Source organism: Columba livia, chromosome 1 (assembly GCF_036013475.1).
Source record: "Columba livia isolate bColLiv1 breed racing homer chromosome 1, bColLiv1.pat.W.v2, whole genome shotgun sequence".
NCBI lineage: Eukaryota > Metazoa > Chordata > Aves > Columbiformes > Columbidae > Columba > Columba livia.
In genome coordinates this window covers 12,927,292-12,950,059 of record NC_088602.1, presented here as the reverse complement: position 1 = coordinate 12,950,059, position 22,768 = coordinate 12,927,292, and the positions used below count along the sequence as shown (strand labels likewise).

Sequence of the window (22,768 nt, the reverse complement as noted above, 5' to 3'; positions counted from 1 at the left end):
GACAAAGACTGCTCACTTGAGTAGATCTACGCCTAATATGTTTGTGAAAATGAGCATGGTAGACTAGTCTGGAATCTCAAGAGCCCTAATTTCCAACATTATTACCCTATTCTGGTACAGAATAACATCAAAGACACCCTTCACTGCCCCTCTACACATGGTCCGGCCTTGGAATCAGGAACCCTGTATGAAACAAGGGATTTTTGAGCCTGGACTTGTTTTACAAATAAAAAGTGATTGGAGTAAAACAAACAAGATCCGCACACCCAAGGAAGTCAAATGGTTTCAAGCATTACAGGCGACCTGAACAGCCAAAAACTACCGGCTTGGCCTCAGCACTCACCAAATAGAATTTAAAAGAAATAAACAGTTACTAAAACTGTACCCTTGCCTCCTGTGTTTTGAGTCTGTAGGCATCGTTGGGTTGTGGTTTCAAATTTTCTGAGATGCAAAATGGAGAATAAAGAATTGAGGTTTTTTTCTGTAATAAGAGCAGAAATTCTCCCCTAAACACTTCTCTTTGGGGGCTGTGGCCATGGCAAAGCAATAATATACTAAAATCAGGACTGGCAAATGCCAGTATCTGCCAAAATGCTCAGTTTCTGATCTCTTGTTATACCAGAGTCAAAACCAAGGAGCTCCAACTCAGGCAGAAACCATAGCACTTTGCTGTACCCATGCTCATGTTTTATCATCGTAAAATGATGTAATGGTGCTTTATGATGTTGAAAATGATGTAATGATGTTTTATGTACATTCAAATTAAGTTTAAATAAAATGTCACCTGTAACTGGCACAGAAAGTCTGTTTATGTGTAAAACAGATAACAGTTGCAGAAAGATCAGTGTTCGGCATGCAGCCACAATCCAGATCACGGACAAGAACGCACCACTTGAGAGCTCAGTGAAGCCTCTCAAGCTATTTGGAGCAAGGCATGAGCCTTTTTTCTTCCCCTCTTGCCGTCATTGGAGCCTCCCAAATTCCAGCTCCTCTTGCCAGAGGAAAAGGGTTTGCTACACCCAGCTCTGCTGGGGTGCAAGGTGCTCAGGCACTTGTTCCTTCCCCAAACCTCCCCAATCTTCTATGATGCTCACCAATAAAGCAATTTTCATCCCTATAACTGAATCCTGGTGCCAGAGCAGCAGTGCCCAGGGCCCATGGGTAAGCAGTCGGTTGAGGGCAGCCTAGGATGGAGACTACCACCCTCCAAGGATGTGTCCCTGGGGAAGGGCTTTCTACCCATGTCCAGCCCAAGCCACAAACCATGGCTGCTGCCCCGTGTTTTGTCACTGTTGCTGCAAAGAGTCAACCCCATCACCTCTGCAGGTGCCCACAGGCAGCTGTCAGCTGTGCTGTGCCCCCTCCACTCCCCCTTCCAAAGCCAGCCCAGCAAGCCAGGATACAGCCTGGGCCATAGACATCACCTCTTCATGTGCCATACATCTGATGTCTCTTATAGCCAACCCTATAAGACATGACCACAATTCTGGGCTGGTTCAGTTCTTGCTGAATTAAGCAGCTGCTCCAGTCCTTGACTGCTGCATCCATACCAACTCTCACACATCGAAGTGATTGCCTGACACCAATTCAGTTGGTTTTTCCTCCTTGACATCTTTTTTTTTTTTTTTTTCCCAAGATAAACATGCATTATGCTATACAGAAGAAGACATACTCTCCTGGAGGGTTACTACACAGCAGCAGAGTTCATTTGAAGATTCAGAACTATTTCAACAAATCATCTGCTAAGATTAACACCAGACAGTCAGCAAGGACCCAGAGACAGAGGAGCAACACTTAAATATTTCATGTTTCTGATGTGGCTTCAGTCTGGTTTTGAAAAGGATCTAAAGCAAAACCTCATAGGAAGCTCATTGCTGCGACATTTCAGGAAAGCCACATTTTTAGAGGAATAACAGCATCCTCAAAAAGCAGATTTCCTCCAAAAAAAAATACTTGGAAGGATGGTTTTCTTACAGCCAAACTGCACTACTACTCTCACCTTCAGTAAAACACCAAAAAAAGCCTGTCATGCAAAGGCAGTTTGCTGCTATTTAGAGGCAACACCTCAAGGCAACACCTGGGTGATGAGTTTCGGCGTCGCACCCCGCTGCCCGCACGATGGCTCCTCCTCTGCCACCCCAAAGCCACCCAGCCAAACAAAAACACGCTTGTCCTCCAAAAAATCCTCTCCCCGTTTGTACCCTACTGACCGAGCAGCTCGAAAGAGACCAAGGCGTTTCAAAAACCATCCAAAGCAATCATCCAAAATTAAAAAGTGAGGCAGCTTTACACTTTCCTATAAACTCTGCTGCGGTTTGTAAGGAAAGTCCAAAAATGACGGAACAAAAATGACATCGTTTCCAAGCCCACATCTGTCCTTCTGTCTCATAGCCAAGCCAGAAAGGAGTATAAATACCTTATTCCACATTTAAAACACTTTCTCTGACATGTCACCGCATAAAGGGCAACAAGAAAGGAAAATAATTATTTAAGGGAAAAAATGAGAGTTGAAGCGTTCCAGTGTCCCAGGGGCTGCCTGAAGGCTGTGACATGAATTCTTCGGGGTAGATCCATCAGTCCCTCCAAAGGGTTGCAAGGACACTCCATCGAGGCTGGTCACCCCTCCAGGTGCTTGCTGGCCCACAAACCTTCCTTTCTCTCCTAAACACCAGCCCAGTTTCAAGAGTAGGGATTGCTGTACCCCAGCCACAAAGCCGTGCCACTCTCCCAAGGCTGGGAGGCAGATCTGAGTTTCCTTTGGCTCAGAAAAAATTAACTCATGTGTCACTTTTCTTGTTTTACCTACAAAAAGGAGACGCCGCTTCCAACAGCACCGCAAAGGAAGCTCTTGGTACCGCTGGCAGCTCTTCTCTGGCAGCGCTGGGACTTCTCTGCAGCCCCAGCTCCAAGGGAGAGCAGGGGCTCAGACACATGCTGGTGACTGTTTCCCACCAGCAGCTCCCCCGTTGATGTGCAGGTTTTCTAGATCTCTTCTGGGGTGGCTGACTCACTCCCACACCCGTAATTCTGCTTGGGAACCCCACATCTGCTGTCAGGGCTCCCGAGCCCTGCGAGGACTGAACAAGCATCACTAATATTATTTTCACAGGAGCAAAGCAACATCTTGCAGGACAGAAATCCAGCCCACATAATACACACCAGATGTGAGCGAGCAGTACCTCTCCTTTTCCCACATGAAAGCCGGGGATCTACCACATCTGAGCTGGGAGAAGCCTCATCCCTGTGGCTGGCATGGTTCACCAGACCGAGCCCCAGCTCCGGGGAAATAAATCCTCATCCCAGTATTAGCTCTGGATCCATGTTGTGCTATTCCTTTGCTCAATAAGAGCTCCTGGAGTCTCCCAGCTCGGGTACCATCATTTCACTCTCCAAAAAGTGCCTCGTCCAAGAAAGCACTAGCAAGACTAATGAGACGAGGTGATGGAGGCAGCCAAATCCCATCTCACCCAAGGAATCGTGCCAACACATCCAAATTCAACTGCCTAGAAGGATCAACGCTTTCTGTGAAACTTCTGCCTCACACGCTTATTTTCATATACGCTTCCCCTCAGCAAAAAAATTAAGCGGACGAGCACAAAAGCTACGAGTGAAGCAAAGCGAAGGTGCCTTGCAAGCAGCTCCCAAACCTGGCACGAGATCAGATGGATACAGGGAAGAGCAGAGCCAAGCCTGCCTGCCCGGGAGATCCCCCACGGATGCCCGCGCCGCCCCAATGGAAATCAGGTGCGCGGGCGTGTGGGGGCAAACAGTGCCCATCACAGCTCTTTCATCTCAGAGGGTTGCAGGTTTTATAGCATTAGAATAATGCGCTGTTTCTTCCTCCCTGTCCCAGGCTCACCCCGAGCGGATGCAGGCAGAGTATGTTCATCACAGCTCCAGGTGCTCCAGTTACCTGGGCATCAACCCGACGGAGGAAGGGATGCATATTCCTTAGGTGGCTGCACTAGACTTTCCACAAATATGTGCATTTTTAACGTCTCTGCAGCTATAACATTGAGCCAACAATACGCACACAGCCTAAATTTATTCAAAGAACTGAATCAATAATTGAAATTTCCACTTTGATCAAAGTGCCAGTGGCACGGTGACGATTCATGTCAGCGTTGCTGCTCTGAGATAAAAGGGTAAGTATTATTCAGAGCTGTAAGTGAGGGAAGAAACTCTCTGTAAAAGAGTGAAATACAAAGGCTGACATGGAGCTCGCAAGTGAGACGAGGCTTCTGCTGCAGCCGTGATGCTTGTCAGCACAGTGAAGAGTCTGCAGACATTTTCACTAAGCTGTAAATTCTGATTTCCAAGACATAAAAAAACCCTCCAAGATAAAAATTAATTACGCAAATTCTTACAGAAGGAAATTTTTTCCACTCGGGAAAAAGATAATCATAAATCATCCAGCTACAACATACAGACAAGACACCCACAAAGCAGGAGTTTAAGCTATGATTAACTTTGCTGTACTTACTGCTTTTAAAAATGCTCACATTACAGAAAAGCACTGGCATGATCTGTGTCGCCTGGATATTTAAACCCTTCCATTAATTAACCAGAAGTGAAACAGGACCTACGACTGTGGATCATTCAGTCCAGTTCCTCGTTACTTTAAGCAACCATATAAAACTCCCTTCTTGAACTGAATAAACAGTATCTGAAGAAGAAATTTTTTTCGCCCCATTTGGAGGAGGTTTCAGGATCCTCTTCCTCAGACACACACAAATATTCTTCCCGGTTCCCACTCGCAGTCACTGACATCGCTCTTTATCCATCTATTTTTTTGCCAGTGGTGTCCTTTAGGTTAAATAGCTTTCTCCCTGAGTCATTCCCACAAACTTGCAGCATACAAAGGAGCCTGGGATAAGGACAGAACAAAAATAGTACAAAGACTGTACAGTACTCTCAAACCGAAAATGCAGGCATTGAACTCTATCGTATGGATATTCAGATTTCTAGAGCTTTTCCTTTTTTTTTCTTTTTAAACACAGACAACAAGCCATAGACTAAGGATCCACAGTGCTTCATTTGATCTGTGTGAAGAACTGCTCCTGATAACCCTACAACCAGCAGAGGCTTTGCATTATTCTTATCTTAAGTGTCAGGTCTAAAGGAAAAAGAAACTAAACCACCTTCCCACCCGAATATATATTAAAATTATGAGCCTTCCGTTATTAAATCATTACACGCAATTTATATTCAGCCACATTTAAAATGCAGACATTTAATAAAGGCATTATACACAGAAGTGCTAACAAGATAATTGCCTTTAGTCCCTGCTCCCAGATGGCTGAGCTCAGATTTAGAACAGGCAAAATCATGGTAACGGCTCACGGTGTGGAGCCAGCACCTCCAAAACGACTCAAAAACGGCCCCAAACCAATGCTCACCACAGGGATGGGGACATGTCCCAGGGGATGGGCTATGTCACTGGCAGGGACCCCCTGCCTACCCTAGGGAGCCGTCCTGGGGGGAGTCCCCCCGAGAAGCGCCTCCCCACCTCTGTGTGATGTGGGAGCCCAGACCAGGTCCCTGAGGCAAGACCAGGTGCCTCCTGCCCTCCAGGCACCTCAGGGGACATGGGTTCTGTCCCACTGCCCAGCAGGGACGTCATTGAAATGTCTGCCCCCAACATACACATTGAGGAGAGAAGGCGAAGGAGTGACAGTCTCTTAATGACTTCGGGTGGGTTAGGTCTTGAATGGAGACTGAATTTCACTAAAAGCATTTTAATTGACAAAATTCTCCATGAAATTAAATTAATAAAATTATTTTGTTATTTTTCCAGCCTGAGCCTTGATCACTAGCATTACTGTTGTCTAAAGCACGCTTATACTTGTGCCAACCCAATACGGTCAGAGCAGATAATCCCAAATCTTGCTCAATTATTTAATCTCAGGCTGTTTTCCTGAGATGTGGCATCCCCTTGTAGATCACCCCGCTCCTCGAAAGGCGTTGCCTTGACACATGCTGGCTGTCATCACCTGGCTCGCTCAATACGGACCTGTTACAACTTCAAGACACGAGTCAGACACATGTGGGAAAAGTCACAGCCACGCACCAGGGCTGTGGCAAGGACACTGAGAGGCAGGGACAAACACACACACCAACAAATGGTGCAGGACCTGCTGCTGCACACAGGATACACCTTATCGCAAGGAAGAACTCAGCTTTCACCCAGGCTTATCCAAACCCAGGGTGGTTTCACCAGCTTGTACAGATTTACTCCAGATTTCATAGTATCACGGAATGTTAGGGATTGGAACGGACCTCAAAAGATCATCCAGTCCAATCCCCCTGCCAGAGCAGGAACACCCAGATGAGGTTACACAGGAAGGTGTCCAGGCAGGTTTTGAGTGTCTCCAGAGAAGGAGACTCCACAACCCCCCTGGGCAGCCTGTTCCAGTGTCTGTCACCCTCACTGAGAAGAAGTTTCTTATCAAATTTAAGTGGAACCTCTTGTGTTCCAATTTGAACCCATTACCCCTTGTCCTATCATTGGTTGTCACTGAGAAGAGCCTGGCTCCATCCTCCTGACACTCACCCTTTATATATTTGTAAACATTAATGAGGTCACCCCTCAGTCTCCTCTTCTCCAAGCTAAAGAGCCCCAGCTCCCTCAGCCTTTCCTCATAAGGGAGATGCTCCACTCCTTTCATCATCTTTGTTGCCCTACACTGGACTCTCTCCAGGAGACTTACACCCACAGCAGCATCCTACCTACTGAAAAAGTCACTTAAAGGACCAAAAAAGAACAGATACACTTCATAAATGAAACATTTCAACAGAAACGTTGCCCTAACAAATTATTTATAGAAGTGATGTTCTCGTTGTTATTACTACTATTTTCTATCTACTTCCATCTATTTCTACTTCTGCCCTGAACCAAAGGCAGGCTGTTCCATTTAAAAATTCAGGACAGAAATGGGAACCAGATTACATCTGTCCCAAAGCTGCCAAAAAGCAATTGCTGTACGAAACCAAAAATCCTCCTGGGATTCTTCCCAAATCCGCAAAAATATTCCCAATCACTAAAGTTTCCACTGGGACTGTTACATTAGCAGATAGTCTCTGTGCGAAAACCCGAGTATGCAGCCGTCCTCCTAATGGTTTCCAGGATAAGGAGGCTGTGCAAGGCACGTACTCCCACCTTAGCACCAAATAACATTTATACCAGATCTGGCCTTTAAAGACACTTATATACCTATCAATGTTAAAAAAAAAAAAAAATGGCACTGGGGACCATCAGGCTTTTGTTTCCTGAAGAAAAGCTGCAATGGTCAGAAGTAACACCACCACATCATCCTGAAACCTCTACGTGCATCCCAAGAGTCTGGCTGAGACAGCCTGTGCACATCCCTCACTTTGGGACAGCCCTGTGCACATCCCTCCCGGCGCTGCTGCTGGGATCCTACAAAGCCCCCTTGGTGTCTCTTTCCTGAGGATGTGCAATGCCTTTAGCTCTGTGATGGCGTTTTATCACAGAGGAGCTCTTAGGAAGAGCACTGGAGCTGTCTCCATGCATCAGTCCCTCCACCCAGGATCCTGATGTGCAGAGGGTCTCGTCCAGACCACTGTACGCGGTCAGGACCTCAAGAACGGCCCCTGCGCTTGTCCACAGTGTCACAGGTGCAAAGAAATGTAAAGTGAGAGCAACCACTGGTCCTGTGGGCATCAGGACTTGGGAGAAGCAGGATGTGGCCCCTCCACATGGGGCCAGGGCACAGTGTGCAGCCACCCGGCAGCTGGGAGATGCGGCTCAGCCCCAGGGGGTTTTATCACAGGCTTTCACCCACCCATTCCCTGCCCTCACCCCTCGGGCATTTATTGATAAAATATTTATAGGACCCTTTTAAGAGCTTTTCTAGCCACTAGCAATGACTACATATATATATATATTTAGCATATATATATAAAATAAATATATTTAGTATACTTTATATTTATATAGATATATATGTAGCCATATATCCCTATATTTTTTTAATCTCTACACATATATAAATATTTTAAAACATATCTCTACATATATTTTTATATAGAACTCTATGTATATGTAAGTATATACATAAATATATATCTCCATGCATACCTGTAAGCAAGAACAGTGCTGCCAGGTAGCCATGCACAGTAAGAAAAAAAACAGGGGACGACTCATCTTTGAGTCCACCCCTCCCACAAAAAGGTTTTTAGGCTTATTTTTGTACAAAAAAAAGACAAAACCTCAGCTCGGGGGATGCCTGATAAGGGCCTTGCAGATGCCTCAGCAGACAGATGTCGGTCTCCAGCCCGGCACCGCTCCACAGGCAGCTGCTCAGCGCTCCCGGGACGTTCACACAGCACCAGGAAAGAGAAAAAAACCCAACTCTTTCCATCGAAAGAGGAAAAGGACCAAGCAGCGACCTTCCTGTGTTTAATACTATGAATCACAAAACCTGGCAGGAGGATTCGGGTTAAATTCACGTAGGGTTTTTTCCCCTCCTCTTTCAATGCTTTAAAAAAAAATAGGCAAAAACAAAACAGGAGTTTAGCTTTGTTCTCCCTGCGGGGGTTGGAAGGTTAAATATAAAAGTTCCCTCTCACCATCCCCCTACAACAACAACGTGAGGAACCGCTCTCCAGGCGTGGGAGGCCCTTCCTGCACCCCCGCCCTGCCCTCCCCACGCTCCCGCAGCGGGACGCGGCCACGCTCGTCCCGACCCGGCGGAGCAGCGGGATGGGACCCGCCGTCACCAGCGGGGGTGCTCCCGGGGGCCCCTCCGCCCCACCGGGCCGCAGGGCTGGGACGAGCGGTGACCGCCTGGCGCCGGGGGACCCACGGGGACGCTGCGATCGCGGCTGCGGAAACACCAGCGGCCGCTCCGGCTCCAGCGGGAAATATTCCCCCGGCCGTCCCGGCCGCTCGCTTCGCTCTGCCCAGGGAAGCTGGAAGCTGCTCCCCTTTCAACGCCCGGCACATTCCTCCTTCAAAACACACCGCAAACATCCCGATGCGACCAGTGGTTGCCCGAGGGTCGCACACCCGGTGGGTTTTGCCTTTCCGGAGCGGAAAAAATTCACAGAAGAACTTAGGGAGGGCTCAGGGCGCGGAGAAACATGGAGTAGCCCGCGGCCGGCCCGGCTAAGCTGGGCTGCTCGGCCCTAACGGTGCGGCGGGGGAAGGATAAACTCGTCCCCGCTCCCACACCGGGTGGGGTTTCCACGCAGCCCGGGGGCAGCCGGGTGTACCGGGTCTGCTGAGGATTGCCCAGGCCTCCCCCATCCTCCCCGGGGCGCAGCGAGGCCGGTCCTCGGGAGCAGCGCGGCACAGCTCCGAGGTGGGGCGGATCGGCTCCTGCGGGAGCTGCGGGTCCGCTCCTGGGACAGCGGCGGGCAAGTCCCGGGGGACTGACGGGACAGGTCCCGGGGGAGCTGTAAGCTCGGCCCGGCACCCCACGCAGCGCCCGCTCCACACACGGGTGGGTATGAGAAGGGACAGCCGGCCCCGGCCCTCCCGCACACACCGGTACACCCCCCCGGGGCACTCCCCGGTACACACGTGGACAAAGGCACACGCACTCCCACGCACACGGGCGCACACAGACACACGTGTGCACACACACGTATGCACGGACACGCACTTGTGCGGTGACATACGGACACACGACAACGCCCACACGCTCACGGACACCGCTGCCGCCGTTACCTCCGGCTCCGCGCCCCGCCGCCCCCGGCAGCACCTTGGCCATCCGCGCCGCTCCCGCCGCCCCCGGGCGCGCACCGCGGGCCGGGCCGGGGCGGGCGGTGCGACGGGGGCGGGGCAGGAGCCAGGGCGGGGCAGAAACCGGGGCGGGGCGAGAGGTGGGGCCGGGGCGGGGCCGGGGGTGGAGCCGCCCGTCGCGGCATGGTCCCGCTGCCGGACCTGGTCCCGGTGCCGGATCTGGTCCCGCTGCCGGACCTGGTCCTGGTGCCGATGCGGCACATCCCGCTGCAGCCTCCCGGCGCGCAGGCCTGGAGCGTTCCCCCTCCCGCAGGCCCGCACCTTGCAGCGGTGAGATGAGAGGTGAGCCAGGGAGGGGGACCCGCCACCGCGGCGGGGAACGCGGGCCCTGACCTCCCGAAGGAGGGAGGTGGCTCCTGAGCACCGCCCGGGCAGCATCCAGGGGTGTGACATCGCCGCGACATCACCGGTGACATTCCCACCAAGGCTACAGGGACGGTACGCTCGGGGGGAGCCCGAGCGCCCCATGCTGCGCCATGGGCTCTGCTGGAGCTTCGCGGCCGCGAACGGAACCACCGAAGCCAGCTGGATGTTCCCAGGGGTGAGCCTGTGGGGCAGCGAGGCCTCTTCTCCACGTGCTTGGGGTTGCTTGGGACCTACATCACATCCTAGAAACCAACACAGGCTCCCTGAGTCCCACCCCAAGCCTCGCAGATCAGTTGATAGGAGGTACCCCGAGTCCCAAACCCCTGCATTAACCCCAGGGCTCCAGCTGCACCCCCTGCACCTGGAGGAGCCGGTAACTGTTTCAGTAGCACATGAGCTGTGTCTAGCCAGTGTGGAGCTGGGGCAGCCCCGTGTTCTCAAACATAGTTCCCTATTCCTAAATGTGGCCCCTTTCCCCTGCTGTCCACCCACTTTGTCATGCATTTTCGCATGAGCCGCAGATGCTTGATGTCAAGGGATTTATGGCTGATGCCAGAAACAAACACTGAGGTAACAGGAATACAGGACATTAGTCAGCTCGGGGTTTCTTTGCAGCTCAGCACATCAGCTCCATGGGATGTATTTTCATCAGGGTTTCATCTCCCCACACCACCCTGGCCCTGCTGCCTAGGGTCTGGCACAGGGACAGCATGGCAGATCAGACCTGCCTCCCTGAGGTCACCTGAAAAGGCTCAAGCAGGAAAGCAGAGACTTGCAAATACTCTGCTGTTCCAGGGACAGGCACGGGAACCGTCGCATCCTTGGCACGCAATTTAGCCTCCTCAGGGGAGAAAACACAGGCTAGTGGTTGAGTTCCAGACTTGGACAAAAGAGGGATATTCAGTTCCATTGCCTCTTGAAGATGCGCTGAGTATTTCAGAGCAAGTCAGGCCCAAATTAAGGTTTTAAAATGCTAAATCCTCTCCAAAAACATAGGAAACCTTGGCAATAGATAGAGCTAGACACCCTCGTCCCCTGGAGGAACTGGCCTTTGGTGTTTCAGATTATATAGCTGCCCCCTTCTACCTTCCCCAGAGATAAATGTTGACTTTGCTTATAGAAACAGGTGAACTGTCGACCTGCTCAGCTGTAAATGAAGGTGAAATTTTGCCCTTGGCTTGTTAAGTGCCTGTTCAGAGTGGTGGATGAAGTTGCATGAGGGAACTGCTGGCCTAGACCAGTTCAAAATGACAATTCAAACTCTATTTTTTGTCATGCTCCGACTTTATCATTTGGTTGGGCAAACAGGACACTGCTTCACAGTCTGTCATGGGGAATGGGGTGCACTCTGGCTGACTGTCTTCGGCCAGACAGATCCAGCCTGTCCAAGGGCTTGTTTTATTTGTCATTCTGGTCCCACAGTCTATACTCCACTTTCACCTAATGCTGAATGATGATCAGTGATTATTTCAGTGCTAGAAAAACAAATACATTGAGAAAAAGGGTTATCTACTGTCTTGTCTTCCAGTAGCATTGCAAGGAGCTCATGAAGCATGCTGTTACATTTCCAAGGAAAAGAGGTGGTTTGGTTTTTTTATACTGAGATTTCTCTTTTCCCCTACATTATTAATTTTCTGGTGTGTGTTTCCATGTGATTTTCAAAATCTTTTTCCTGTTTGGCTCCATTTCGATTTGATAAACTGAGTGACCACAAAGGATGGTGAGTTGGAGAGGGAGTTCCCTGATCCCTCTGTGTTTTGACACATCTGATAACCACTGGGGAGCTGTGTCTGGCCAGGAGGACAAGGCAACTGCCGCTCAAGCTTCTCCCCTTTGCAGCTCCACTATTTTTATATGGTTTTTTTAAATGTGCTTATTTATTCATTTATATTTTAAAATATATTGTTCTCCCACTGTTTTTATATTTTTGTTTACTTATTTATTGTTGTTCCTCCAATGAATTTGGGGAAGGAAAGGAGTTAATCTTTCTACCCCTTTTGGTCCTAACCTTCTGAGCCAGGGCCAAGTGCCACCACAACTCCAGCTGTAGGGTCATAAGAGTAGAGCTTCACTGCCCCCCTCCTGCTTCTCCCTGGTGAGTACAGATCCAGGAGACACATATCATCCATGGGCTGGAAGCACGTGTCTGTTATGCCCCACTGTGGAAGATAAACACCTCTCATGGATTTCCCAAGTGTTCCAGCAAGCTACATGGGAAAGAAGAAGCATTTCCAGGTGCCTCCCCGGCTCAGCCATTAGCTGTCCCTCTGCTCTGGTGAGACCCCACCTGGAGTCCTGTGTCCAGCTCTGGAGCCCTCAGTGCAGGAAAGACATGGACCTGTTGGAGAGGGGCCAGAGGAGCCACAGAAATGATCAGAGGCTGGAACAGCTCTGCTGGGAGGACAGGCTGAGAGAGCTGGGGTTGTTCAGCCTGGAGAAGAGAAGGCTCCAGGGAGACCTTATTGCAGCCTTTCAGTGCTTAAAAGAGGCCTGTAGGAAAGATGGGGACAGACTTTTTAGCAGGGCCTGTTGTGACAGGACAAGGCGTAATGGCTTTAAACTAAAAGAGGGGAGACTTATACTAGATACAAGGAAGACATGTTTTACACTGAGGGTGGTGAAACCCTGGCCCAAGTTGCCCAGAGAGGTGGTAGATGCCCCAACCCTGGAGACATTCAAGGCCAGGCTGGACGGGGCTCTGAGCAACCTGATCTCTGTGAAGATGTCCCTGCTCATGGCAGGGGGTTGGATTAGATGAGCTTTCAAGGTTCCTTCCAACGCAAACTACTCTGTGGTTCTATGATCACTCAGCATCCCTGCTCCATCCCGAATCCCCAGTGGCTGGTAGCTGTTGCTACCACCAGACCCAGGGCTGGATCACTGAGGCCCTATGGAAGGGATGTGGCCTTCCCAACCTGCAAGCACAACCATGTTTTGATGCTCATTGTGTTTGCACCCACCCATGCGTGTAATCCCACAGCTTCCTAACGCTGCAAGCAAACAAATCGTCTCGCTCCACCCGACACTGCGGCAGCCCCAAATGCCTGCACGCAGCTTCAGTTCTTGCTGTCGCTGCTGCTTTTGAGGACAGCTGATGGGCAACAGGAGGTTCACAGCCCCGTTAATGCCACTGCCTGCGACACCAGAGCCCACCGTCACTGGGGATGGCACAAATAACTGCCGGGTGGTGCTGAGACCACAGCAACAGCTGAATCAAGAAATCAGAATACACTGTGTAGAAAGCTTCACCCAAGGAAGTTTAGTAAATAAAAGCCACAAAGCCTTTGACATGAAAGATGCCCTTATCATTTCCCCAGGTGGAGAAAACCCTACCTCTTTTTGACACTCACAGGCTTCACCTGCCCCACAGAGACCCTTTTACCCATCCTCAGCATCCCTGGAGCATCTCTAAGTACTGAGCAGAGGCAAATCTTGCAGCACTGGACCAGCATTTTCTAAACCACATCTGCAGAAGGTTTTTAAGCGATCTTGCTACCAGGCAGTGAGCTCAGCATCTCAGGGAGCCCCAAAGAAACTCGTCTTGCTAAATTAATAGCCACTGTTAAAGATTTCCACAGTGACAACTGTGCATATTTATCAGGTCCCCTCTGATACACACTTAACAGGCAGCATTGTATTTAGAGGCAGCAGAAATATCTCCACACATCTGTTTTTCCAGTTCTGCCAAAGAGCTTTCATTTTTCTCTAATAACTTGACCTGTTTGGTTTCTGGCAGAAGACAGCTAAGCAGAGCACTCGCTCTCTGGATTCGCTCCAGTACGAGATGAGGTCAGGACAACGAAAAAGGAGAAACAGCTGGATGGCTATGAAGCAGTGGGAACAAACAGGGCAGGGACCAGGGCTTTTTCTTTCCTTCCCTTTTTATTTCTCCAATGGGATTTCATTCCTGGGCGTATTTATTCCCCTGGCAGACAGTATCACAAAAGCAGTGTTTCCTGCAAGTTGTGGGAAGCCTCCTCCAGCAGACTGAACATACTCAGGGTGCAGGTATAAATAGCACAGCCAGCAAATCCCTCTTCTGGTCGGCTATGAGGAAATGTGAGGCACAGGTTCCAGGGGCTTCCACTGAGATATTGCATCTCCTACACAAGCATTTTCATCTTGATTTTGGCAAGGTGGAGTTCATACCTCCCGCTCCCACTTTATTTTTCCATTTCATCACATTCTCATTATTCTACTCAAGGCTTTGTGGGCTGGGGGCTTTCAACATGCATTTTTCAGTTGGTCTTTTTTTTTTTCTTATAGTCAGCTAAATCACCTTAAAGCAGCAAGCAGAAAAGCCAGTGGAGCAAGAGGGAGATGGGAAAGAGGGGAGGGATGAGGGAATGGAAGACAGGGAGAAGACATGCAGGTACAGGGGAGAAACAGCAAAGCAGTCTGCACATGTTCCCCTGTTGGGAGAGTTTCTCTCTCCCTGACCTCACTTTCTCCACGGCCAGAAGTTCCACCTCAGGACTTGCCAAGGAGACAATGCAGCATTCCTCTGCTGGGCCACAAAGCAAGTGTGAAATGTTCTGTTTTAATCATTTACAGAACAAAAGGAACACAACAGTCACCGTCTGATTCATATCTGCTGAAATCCAGCAGCCAAAGCTGTGGGAGAGGAGAGACAGATGAAGAAAGGAAAAGAAGAGGAGGTGTGGGTTTGGTTTGTTTTTTCCCTCTGGTTAGTCACTGTGGACCTAAGGGAAGAGAAGAAGGACCACACTGGTTTATGGCAAAGTTTAAGAGCCCCTGGTGTCCTCTCTCTGACACGGTCTCTGGTAGATGACTGCAGAGAAAATACAAGGAACAGTACAAGTATAATACAAATGCTGTTTTCACTAGTACGCGATCCCATTTCCCATCCCTAATCAGACATCATAGCTGCCTCAACAGGTTTGAGAGCCCTTCACAGACCTTTCTTCCATGTTTTCTAACCACTTTTTGAGCCCATTCATACTTTTGGCACCCTGGACATTCTGTGTCAGCAAGTTGCACAATGTAATTGTGCACTGTGTGAAGACAGACTTCCTTTGGGTTGTTTTAAGCCTTTCCTCAATTCACAGAATCTCAGACTGGTTGAGGTCAGAAGAGAGATCATCTGGTCCAAGCCCCCGGCTCAGGCAGGGCCATCTAGAGCCGGTTGCCTGGGAGCACACCCAGATGGCTTTTGAATATTTCCAGGGACCGAGAATCCACAACTTCCCTGGGCAACCTGTGCTTGGTCACCTTCACAGTAAAAGAGTTACCTGACGTTTCAGCAAGAACCTTCTGTGTTTCAGTTTGTGCACCACTGAAAAGAGCCTGATTCCAACTTCTTTACAACCTCTCTGCAGGTATTTATGGACATTGATTAGATCCCTCTGAGCTTTCTCTTCTCCAGGTTGATGAGAACCAGCTCTCTCAGCTTTTCCTCACAGGAGAGATGCTCCAGTACCCTCATCATCCTTGTGGCTCTGGACTGTCCAGTATGTCCGTATCTCTCTTGTACTTTTAAGTTCTATGCCATTTCTAATTCTTGCACTTTTACTGTATCCTCCTTCCAGCATCTCCTTTCCTCATCATCGAGTTGTAGTTTACTCAGTGTCTGCTCTCATAGGAGCTGCTCTGTCCCTTGGTCACCTTTGCCTCCCTAGCCTGGTACTTCTCCAGGAAACCTCAGAAATGTGGTCACTGCTCAAGGTACAGGTGAGCCATGCCCTGACTTGCACAGCATGAGACCACAGAGAGGTTTCCAAAGGCTGGACATGGCAAGCAGAGCACCAGTCTTTAAGACAAGGTGAGAAAGAAGAGTTAGGAAATTATTTCCCAGACATTGTTAATTCCATCCTTGGAAGAACTGGCACAACCAAAGGCTTTGTAAACATGTAAAAAGGAGGATATGAGTAATAGCCAGCACAGATTCAACAAGAACAGAGCTGGTCAGACTCATCTAATCTTCTGCAATGAGGTAATAAACCTTGTGGATGAGGGGGAAAGTGCAAATGCCGTATGTGTTGGCATATAAATAAGGCTTGTGATACTGTGTCATATGGTATCGCTATAGAGAAGAGAGGGATACATGGACTAGAAGAAAATATGAAAAGATGGATGCATGACTGGTCAAACCTTTTCTCAAAGGTTAGTTACTCATGGCATAAGGCAACACAAAAAAGTCTTGTAAATCTGGTACTGATCAGCATTTTCACAGATGGCTCAAAATCCAGGCACGGCTTTTTACATTTGCAGTTGACAGCGGGCTGGGACAAGCTGCCATAAAGCTGGATGCAGGCATAGAGGTCAAAGCAGAGTTGATGAACAGGAAAAAAAGTGATGTGATCCTCTACTGGGATCCTTCTCCAGCCCCCAGACAGAGGACAAGAAACTCTCAGTCTGACCCATGGGAGGCCTTTTCCCTGCTTGTGCCTGCCTTCAGCAGCACAACGTGTAATGGGCTTAAATTACAGAAATTTAATTAGACACTAAGAAAACCTTTCCAGTGCAGTGAAGCACTGGGTGGATTGCCTGGGAAAGCTGCCAGGACAGGCTGGTCCTCCATGTGGGGTGATGGGTGACCGGGAGACGTGAGCCCAGCCTTCGGGCAGGAGGGAGGTGTAGCCGACCTCTTGAAGTCCCGCTCAGACCTGCGCTTCTGTGATTTTTATGGTGATGATGCTTTGTTATGATATTGATGTTTTGTCTCAGGATGTTGTTATTATATCGCTGCTTTATTCTTTGCTCCTCTACTAATAACTCCTGCGGTTCAGGTGACCTGGTATGCCCAGGCTCTGGTTACACAGTTACTTCAACACAGCAGAAATCCAAGCTGCTACTGGGATGGTCTTGTCCTCTCCCACTCCAACGTGTGCTTACTCTTACCCTCGCTTGCCTTACAATGCAGACCATGCATCTCCAGACTCAGGTCAGGAGACTGATCCAGCTGAAAACCCACCAGCTGGGAGGGAGGCAAGAGGAGAGATCAGTTTTCCTTTACTTGTTCTGCAATCTCACAGCCTTTGTATATCTTGTCTACCTTGGATGGAACAATCCCATCTTGTGCTATGTTTGGAAGGCAGAGTGGAAATGTAAGGGAATACAAGCACTGGTTTGAATAATCTTTTCCAGACTGAGGGATGTCTGATACTGCTGTGCAGACGAAAGCGGTGTCTAAGGAGCTCCTGCTGCCCCTCAGATGGGAGCGGGGCTGTGCAGAAGCACTGGGAGATGCCACCCACCACCTCAGGAGGCAATGGACCACACTGGACCGCACGGACTGTTTCCCCATTAAAAGGAGGAGGATGCCAGGAAGCCGGTTGTCCTGTGTTTCAGCTCTGATCTCTGCCCCTCCAGGGTCCTGCCCCTTGACCAGGGGTCACCATGAGCCTCATTTTGCACATCTAAAACATCTGTTTAGCTGCTAATGCATTTCTTTGCTATTCAACTGAAACCACCTAAATCTTGTTGTTTGGGAGAGGGAGCTTGTTCTTTGTCACAGAATGCATTTGCTGAAACTCGCAGGGTTTGCCAAGGTTAGGAGAAACAGGCATGTGTCACTGAGCGAAGGCACTGTTCAAGGGATAAGTTGAGAAAGATGAAGAACAAAAGGAGCTAGTGGAACCTGTGTCACAGAAAATGCACTTTAAAGTTACTTGACTAATTTTAACTGCAAATGGGTAATGAATGAGGCAGCCAAGGGAAGGCTCTTGGCTTTATTCACACTCCCTGTTAGACAGTCCTCTGGGTGAACGCATGTCAGAGCAGTCTCTATCCTGACACCAAGTGGAGAGCACTCACAAGGACTCCTTTAAAATATGACCAAGTGTATGACACTGCCAGAGGACAGCCGCCAGGCCCACAACCCCTTCCAGTGCTAGTGAGGCATCATATGGTTCATAAACAATTTTTGTATTTATAATATTTTTTCAAGAACCCAAGAACCTGGGTTTTAGCAGCAGAGTTCTACAGCAGAGATAGTTACACATGACACAAATCAGCATCCTAGGCTCCTGCAGTTTTACCCTCCCACCCCAAGTTTCCACCAGTGCCACACGTGGTGATCAGTCTGGTGGCTGCACCTGAACCATCCTAACTGGGGGCGAAGTGTGTTTCAAGATCAGAGGGGAAGTCACAGAATCACAGACTTGTTGAGGCTGTCAGGGTTCTCTGGAGATCCAGAGATCCAACCCTGTGCTCAAACAGGGCCACCTAGAGCTACTCACCCAGAACCATGTCCAGAGAGCTTTTGAATGTCTCCAAAGATGGAGAATTCATTGCCCTGAAAGTGGAGGGTGCCTTTTCCCCGGGAGGAAGGGCTGGTGCTCGGCTGTGTGAGGTGATAGGCATTGTAGAATGCCGGAGTGGTCCCACCATGCTGCCGTAGAGCAAGGCAGGGTGCACAGACCTGAGCTCAGCATCTCTCCTGACACATCCAGTTCCAAGTTTCCAGTATGCTCCATCTCCAGCCTTCACCCGTTTCTCAGGAGGGGCTGGGGGCTTGATTTCTTCCCTGCACACCAGAACTCCAGGGCTGGGTGGCCAGATGCCTTCCTGCAGAAGCTCTTCCCATCATGCAGCTCAGTTTCTTACCCTCACCTTACCTTCAGCACCTCTAACTCATTCAGAGAAACACACCTTTTTAGACCTTGGCCCTGGGATTGAGGGGAGATTGCTGCTAGATAGGGTTCCCCTATGGATTCAACCTCTGAAACCTTCAGCTTCACATGCCCATTTGAGGCTGGTTTCTCTCTGGGTATCTGACTCTTCACTCTCACTTTACACACCTCTGGTTCTGTCTGCTGGGAGATAAAACACCTCATAGTGTTGCAGAGCACCAGAAAGTCACAGAAGCTCCAATATCAGTCACAGACTAAGCCGCACACTCCCAGGCAAGAAGCAGCAGCATCCAAGAGCGCTCTGCAGCAGGAGGGTGACAGCTTCTCCCCCAGGGAAAAGAAATCTGCATCAATTTAACAGAGAAATGTACTAAACACTCAAGCGTCAAGCTGTCCCATCCCTCAGATGGGTGGCATTCAAAAGCAGCACAGAAAGGAGGAACTGGTGATGATAAATGTATGCAGTGGAAAGCATTCAGCAGTTGCCCTCTGTTTTAAGCCATCTCCTAACTACTCTACGTAGGAAAAAAGGAGAAAAATGTATCACACATGGACTTACCCAGCTGATCCAGAGCAAGGAGGGCTGGGGCACCTTCGGATTGCTCATTGTCTGAGGGAAGAAGAAGAAATGCTCAGAAAGGTCAGCTGGAGAGGGTGGTGTGGAGAACTGGGTTGATAAAGCTGTGTTAATCACACTGCAGACAAGTCCCTGCTCAGCTTGTTTCCCTTTCATCCTTGACAACCTTCATATATATGTGGTGTTTTTGTTTGTTTGTGGTGTTTTCTTTTGTGGTGGTGGTGGTGTTGTTTTTAATCTAGCTGTTATTGAAAAACCTGGGAATCGGCTCAAGTCTGACACTTGGCAGGATGACCACTTATCCCCTCTCCAGCATCACTGCAGAGCAAGAGCTCTGCCACCCTGTTCCTGCCTGTGCTGGGATCCCCCCCAGCCGTGCTCTCCTTTTCAGCTGTGCCACAGCTCTCCGCTCCCTTTCTCCCTCTCACCCGGTGCTCAGGAGCATCCTACCCACAGCAAAGCTTCCCTGTGTGCCAGAGTTTCCTCCGACAACAGCAGCTGGAGTCAGTTTAATTAGCAGGAGTGGGAAGATGCTCTGGTCGAGATTTTTCAGGGGCTGAGCAAACTCTTGAGTCATCTGACAATATTGCAGGAGCTCAGTGCCTGTGGCAGGTTAGACCACGGGCTCTGGAAACCCCAGAGCTGCTGGCATCTCTCACCGAAAGCTTGTGGGAGATTATTTTGGATCCCAAGTCCAACCCCACCATGAGGCCACCTATTCTTGTCTGCTCCCAGCTGCAGAGCACAGCACACATGGATCACTCACTGTCAGAAAGACCCGCAACCACAGAAGAGCATGTGGCCAGGTGGTAAATGCCATTTGTGCCTTGGAGCTGGTGGGGATTTTGTTATTTTCAGACATCTCTTGTAATACCAAAATGATGCTGAATTGCAAAAAACTCAATTCAATAAAAAAATAATGTAGAGGGTGGGGGGGTCTTTATGTTGGTTTGGGGAGTCTTTTTGGTGTTTGTTTGTTTTTCTTTCAGGTTCACGGCATTTGTTCAATGCACGGGTTAGACTAAAAAGCTTTTTCATCTGCAATCTGTGGACTGTTTCTAGGGAGTTCAAGGAGGATGTTTCAGTAGGACATGTGCATGACACTATACAGTAATCCATAACTGACATTTCTAAGACATCTTGCCCCCCACTATAAAATGCTGTTAGGCCCATCAGTTAGAAAAAGCTGTGAGACACTAGTTTAGGACAGCAATGGGCAGCATACAAAACCCAGTGTATACCCACATTTAACTGTTTTGGATTTTTATAACCTCCTGACAGCAGCAGCTCTGCCCTCCTGTACTTTACAGACCCAAGCAGAGTGGGATCCTGAACTCGACAGGCATCTGACTACTACACCTATAAACAGTAACACATATCACACACATGGCGAAGATTAAAAAAAAAAATAACAGAAGCAGAGTCTGTTCTAATGGGGAAAAAGGTTGGACTGCAGCAGGTGTCCCTGTGCTTGTCCCTTGGAGCCACCCTGGGCTGGGCACTGCAGAAGCAGCAGACATTCTGTCATGAGGATGCCACCCAGTGGTGCTGGGCTGGGGACACGGAACCCAGGGCTGCTGGGCTCAAAAATGTGAACCTCCTTATCTAATTCATCTCTTGTGGAAAAGGAGATGATGCCACATCTCAGACTGTCTCCTTCTCCAGGCATCAGGGCTATCAGCAGGAAGCTGAGGGAAACAGATGGAGATAAGCTAAGCATTTTACCAGAGCAAAATGTTTCCGTTCCCAAGGTGCTGTCATCTGGAGGACTGTGGGTTTGTTTTTGTTTTAGTCTGGGGCACAGCTTGTCCCAGGCAAACAAAGAGCTTTGCCCAAGGAGGGGCAGCTTGTGCTGAGCTGGAGTATGGGGACCTTCAATGACAAGGAGCTGGGGCTGAGCAGGAAGCACATGTGGCTGCTTCTGCCAAATTTTCAAACAGGGATTAAGAAACAAGTTACAGCAGCTGGTTGGAAATTAGGTAAAGATGAACTAATAGAGGAAATACATCTGCTGGCTGTTTCCCACCGTATCTGCCCCGAGTGCTTTCCTGAGACTGGCAGTTTCTGGAGAGCTATGGACCCCCTTGGGCTGCGAGGTCTTGTGTCATGCCAAGGTGGGCTGAAACCCTGACTGGTCCTGCACAGGGAGACCTGGCTGGGGCAGCCATGGGCCCTCCTGTCACAGCTGGGACAGCACGTTTCTCTAGAGCCATCCTAAATTGTCCCACGCAAATATAATTGAAGAGAGAAGGGGATGTTTTACCAGGTCTCCTCCTCACTCCTCTCCTGGCCACTGTCATCTGCAGGGTCCTGCTTGTAGAGAATGAGGGTGGTGACACCTAGCACAAGTGGCATACCAGCTTGGCAAAAGATGGGTATTGTATTTTTGAGTTTTTTTGGCAAAAGGCCACTCCAGAGGGGGAAGTCAAGCCACAGATTACTTGCCTGTGTCAGTGTGCCAGCTCCTGGCAAGCCACTGCAGTTTGGGTCAGAACTTTCACACCTCCATACTGAGTACTGCGTTGCTCTGGACACAGCCCAGCAACACCCCTGGGACCGCTGCAAGCACAGTGGAGGCAGCAGCACATCAGGAAGGTTCCCAACACATTCACTGGACGGATTAAAAACCAGCAGTCGTGTCCTACCTCCTTTCACACTGGCAAAGGGATGGATTCCACCGTGAGACAACCAGTTGGTTTCATCCAGCTTCCAGTTTTCACCAGGGTCCATCTCTGATCTGCAGCATCAAAGATCTGCTTGCAATGCCTCCTGCCGCTCTCTCTGAGGAATAACCAGAAGATACTCTGAGTGCTTGTAGTGGTCTGTACCATGGCCTGCTGCTGAGAAGTTTCCCTCAGGAGAGGAAAATTTGTTGTCAAATTTCAGGGAAAAAGAAAGAAAAAAGATCTCATAGCTCACAGGGGACTACTGGGCCAAGAAGTAGCTGACTCTGCCAAGCCTTGACTTATCACATCAAGTCTCCGTGCTGTGTCAAAAGGCCACCTATACTTGGACCTCTTCCATTTTCTGCTGTCAGTCTGACCAATGTTGAGAAATTCCTAATCCCTCACAATATTTGCAGAGATGGGGTTTTATTTCTGAGCAGGGCGATGTGCCTCGAGGGTGTCCATTTGGGACGAGTGTCTCAGCTCCATGTGCCCAGCCTGACTGAGCGCTGGGGTCTCAGCTGGTGAGGGGAACAGGCAGGTCTGCTGGCCCTTGTTCCCAGTCCCAGATATGCCATGAGCAGGAGCTACAGGCTGGGAGTTACCAGTTGCACATCACAAGCCAATGCTACCACTGGCCACTTGGCTCTTGCAGCATCCCTGGCCCTGGCCAGGGAAGCATGGAGATTACCAAGCAGTTAAAGATGACTCCAAAAACTCCCTTTCTGGTGTAGACACTGAATTATATTCCTGTTTATTGGCCATTTGGTGCTACCTGCAGGTTTGCTGCAGCTGG

At 49.4% G+C, this 22,768-nt stretch overlaps 1 protein-coding gene across 3 annotated transcripts in view; it reads right to left on the bottom strand.

Annotated features, from left to right (window-relative positions):
- AMOTL1 (angiomotin like 1) overlaps positions 1 to 22,768 on the bottom strand; it is an 89,207-nt gene that overhangs the window by 49,324 nt on the left and 17,115 nt on the right. For 2 of the 3 annotated variants that reach the window (XM_065040926.1, XM_065041016.1), the window contains 2 exons: positions 21,952 to 22,087; positions 19,289 to 19,339 (listed from right to left, as the gene is read on the bottom strand). In XM_065040926.1, coding sequence (XP_064896998.1) covers positions 19,289 to 19,339; positions 21,952 to 22,036 — 136 coding nt within the window. In that variant the 5' untranslated portion in view covers positions 22,037 to 22,087. Of the gene's footprint in view, positions 1 to 9,694; positions 9,832 to 19,288; positions 19,340 to 21,951; positions 22,088 to 22,768 lie in introns of those variants that run through there. The other variant, XM_065041062.1, reaches the window with a different exon arrangement.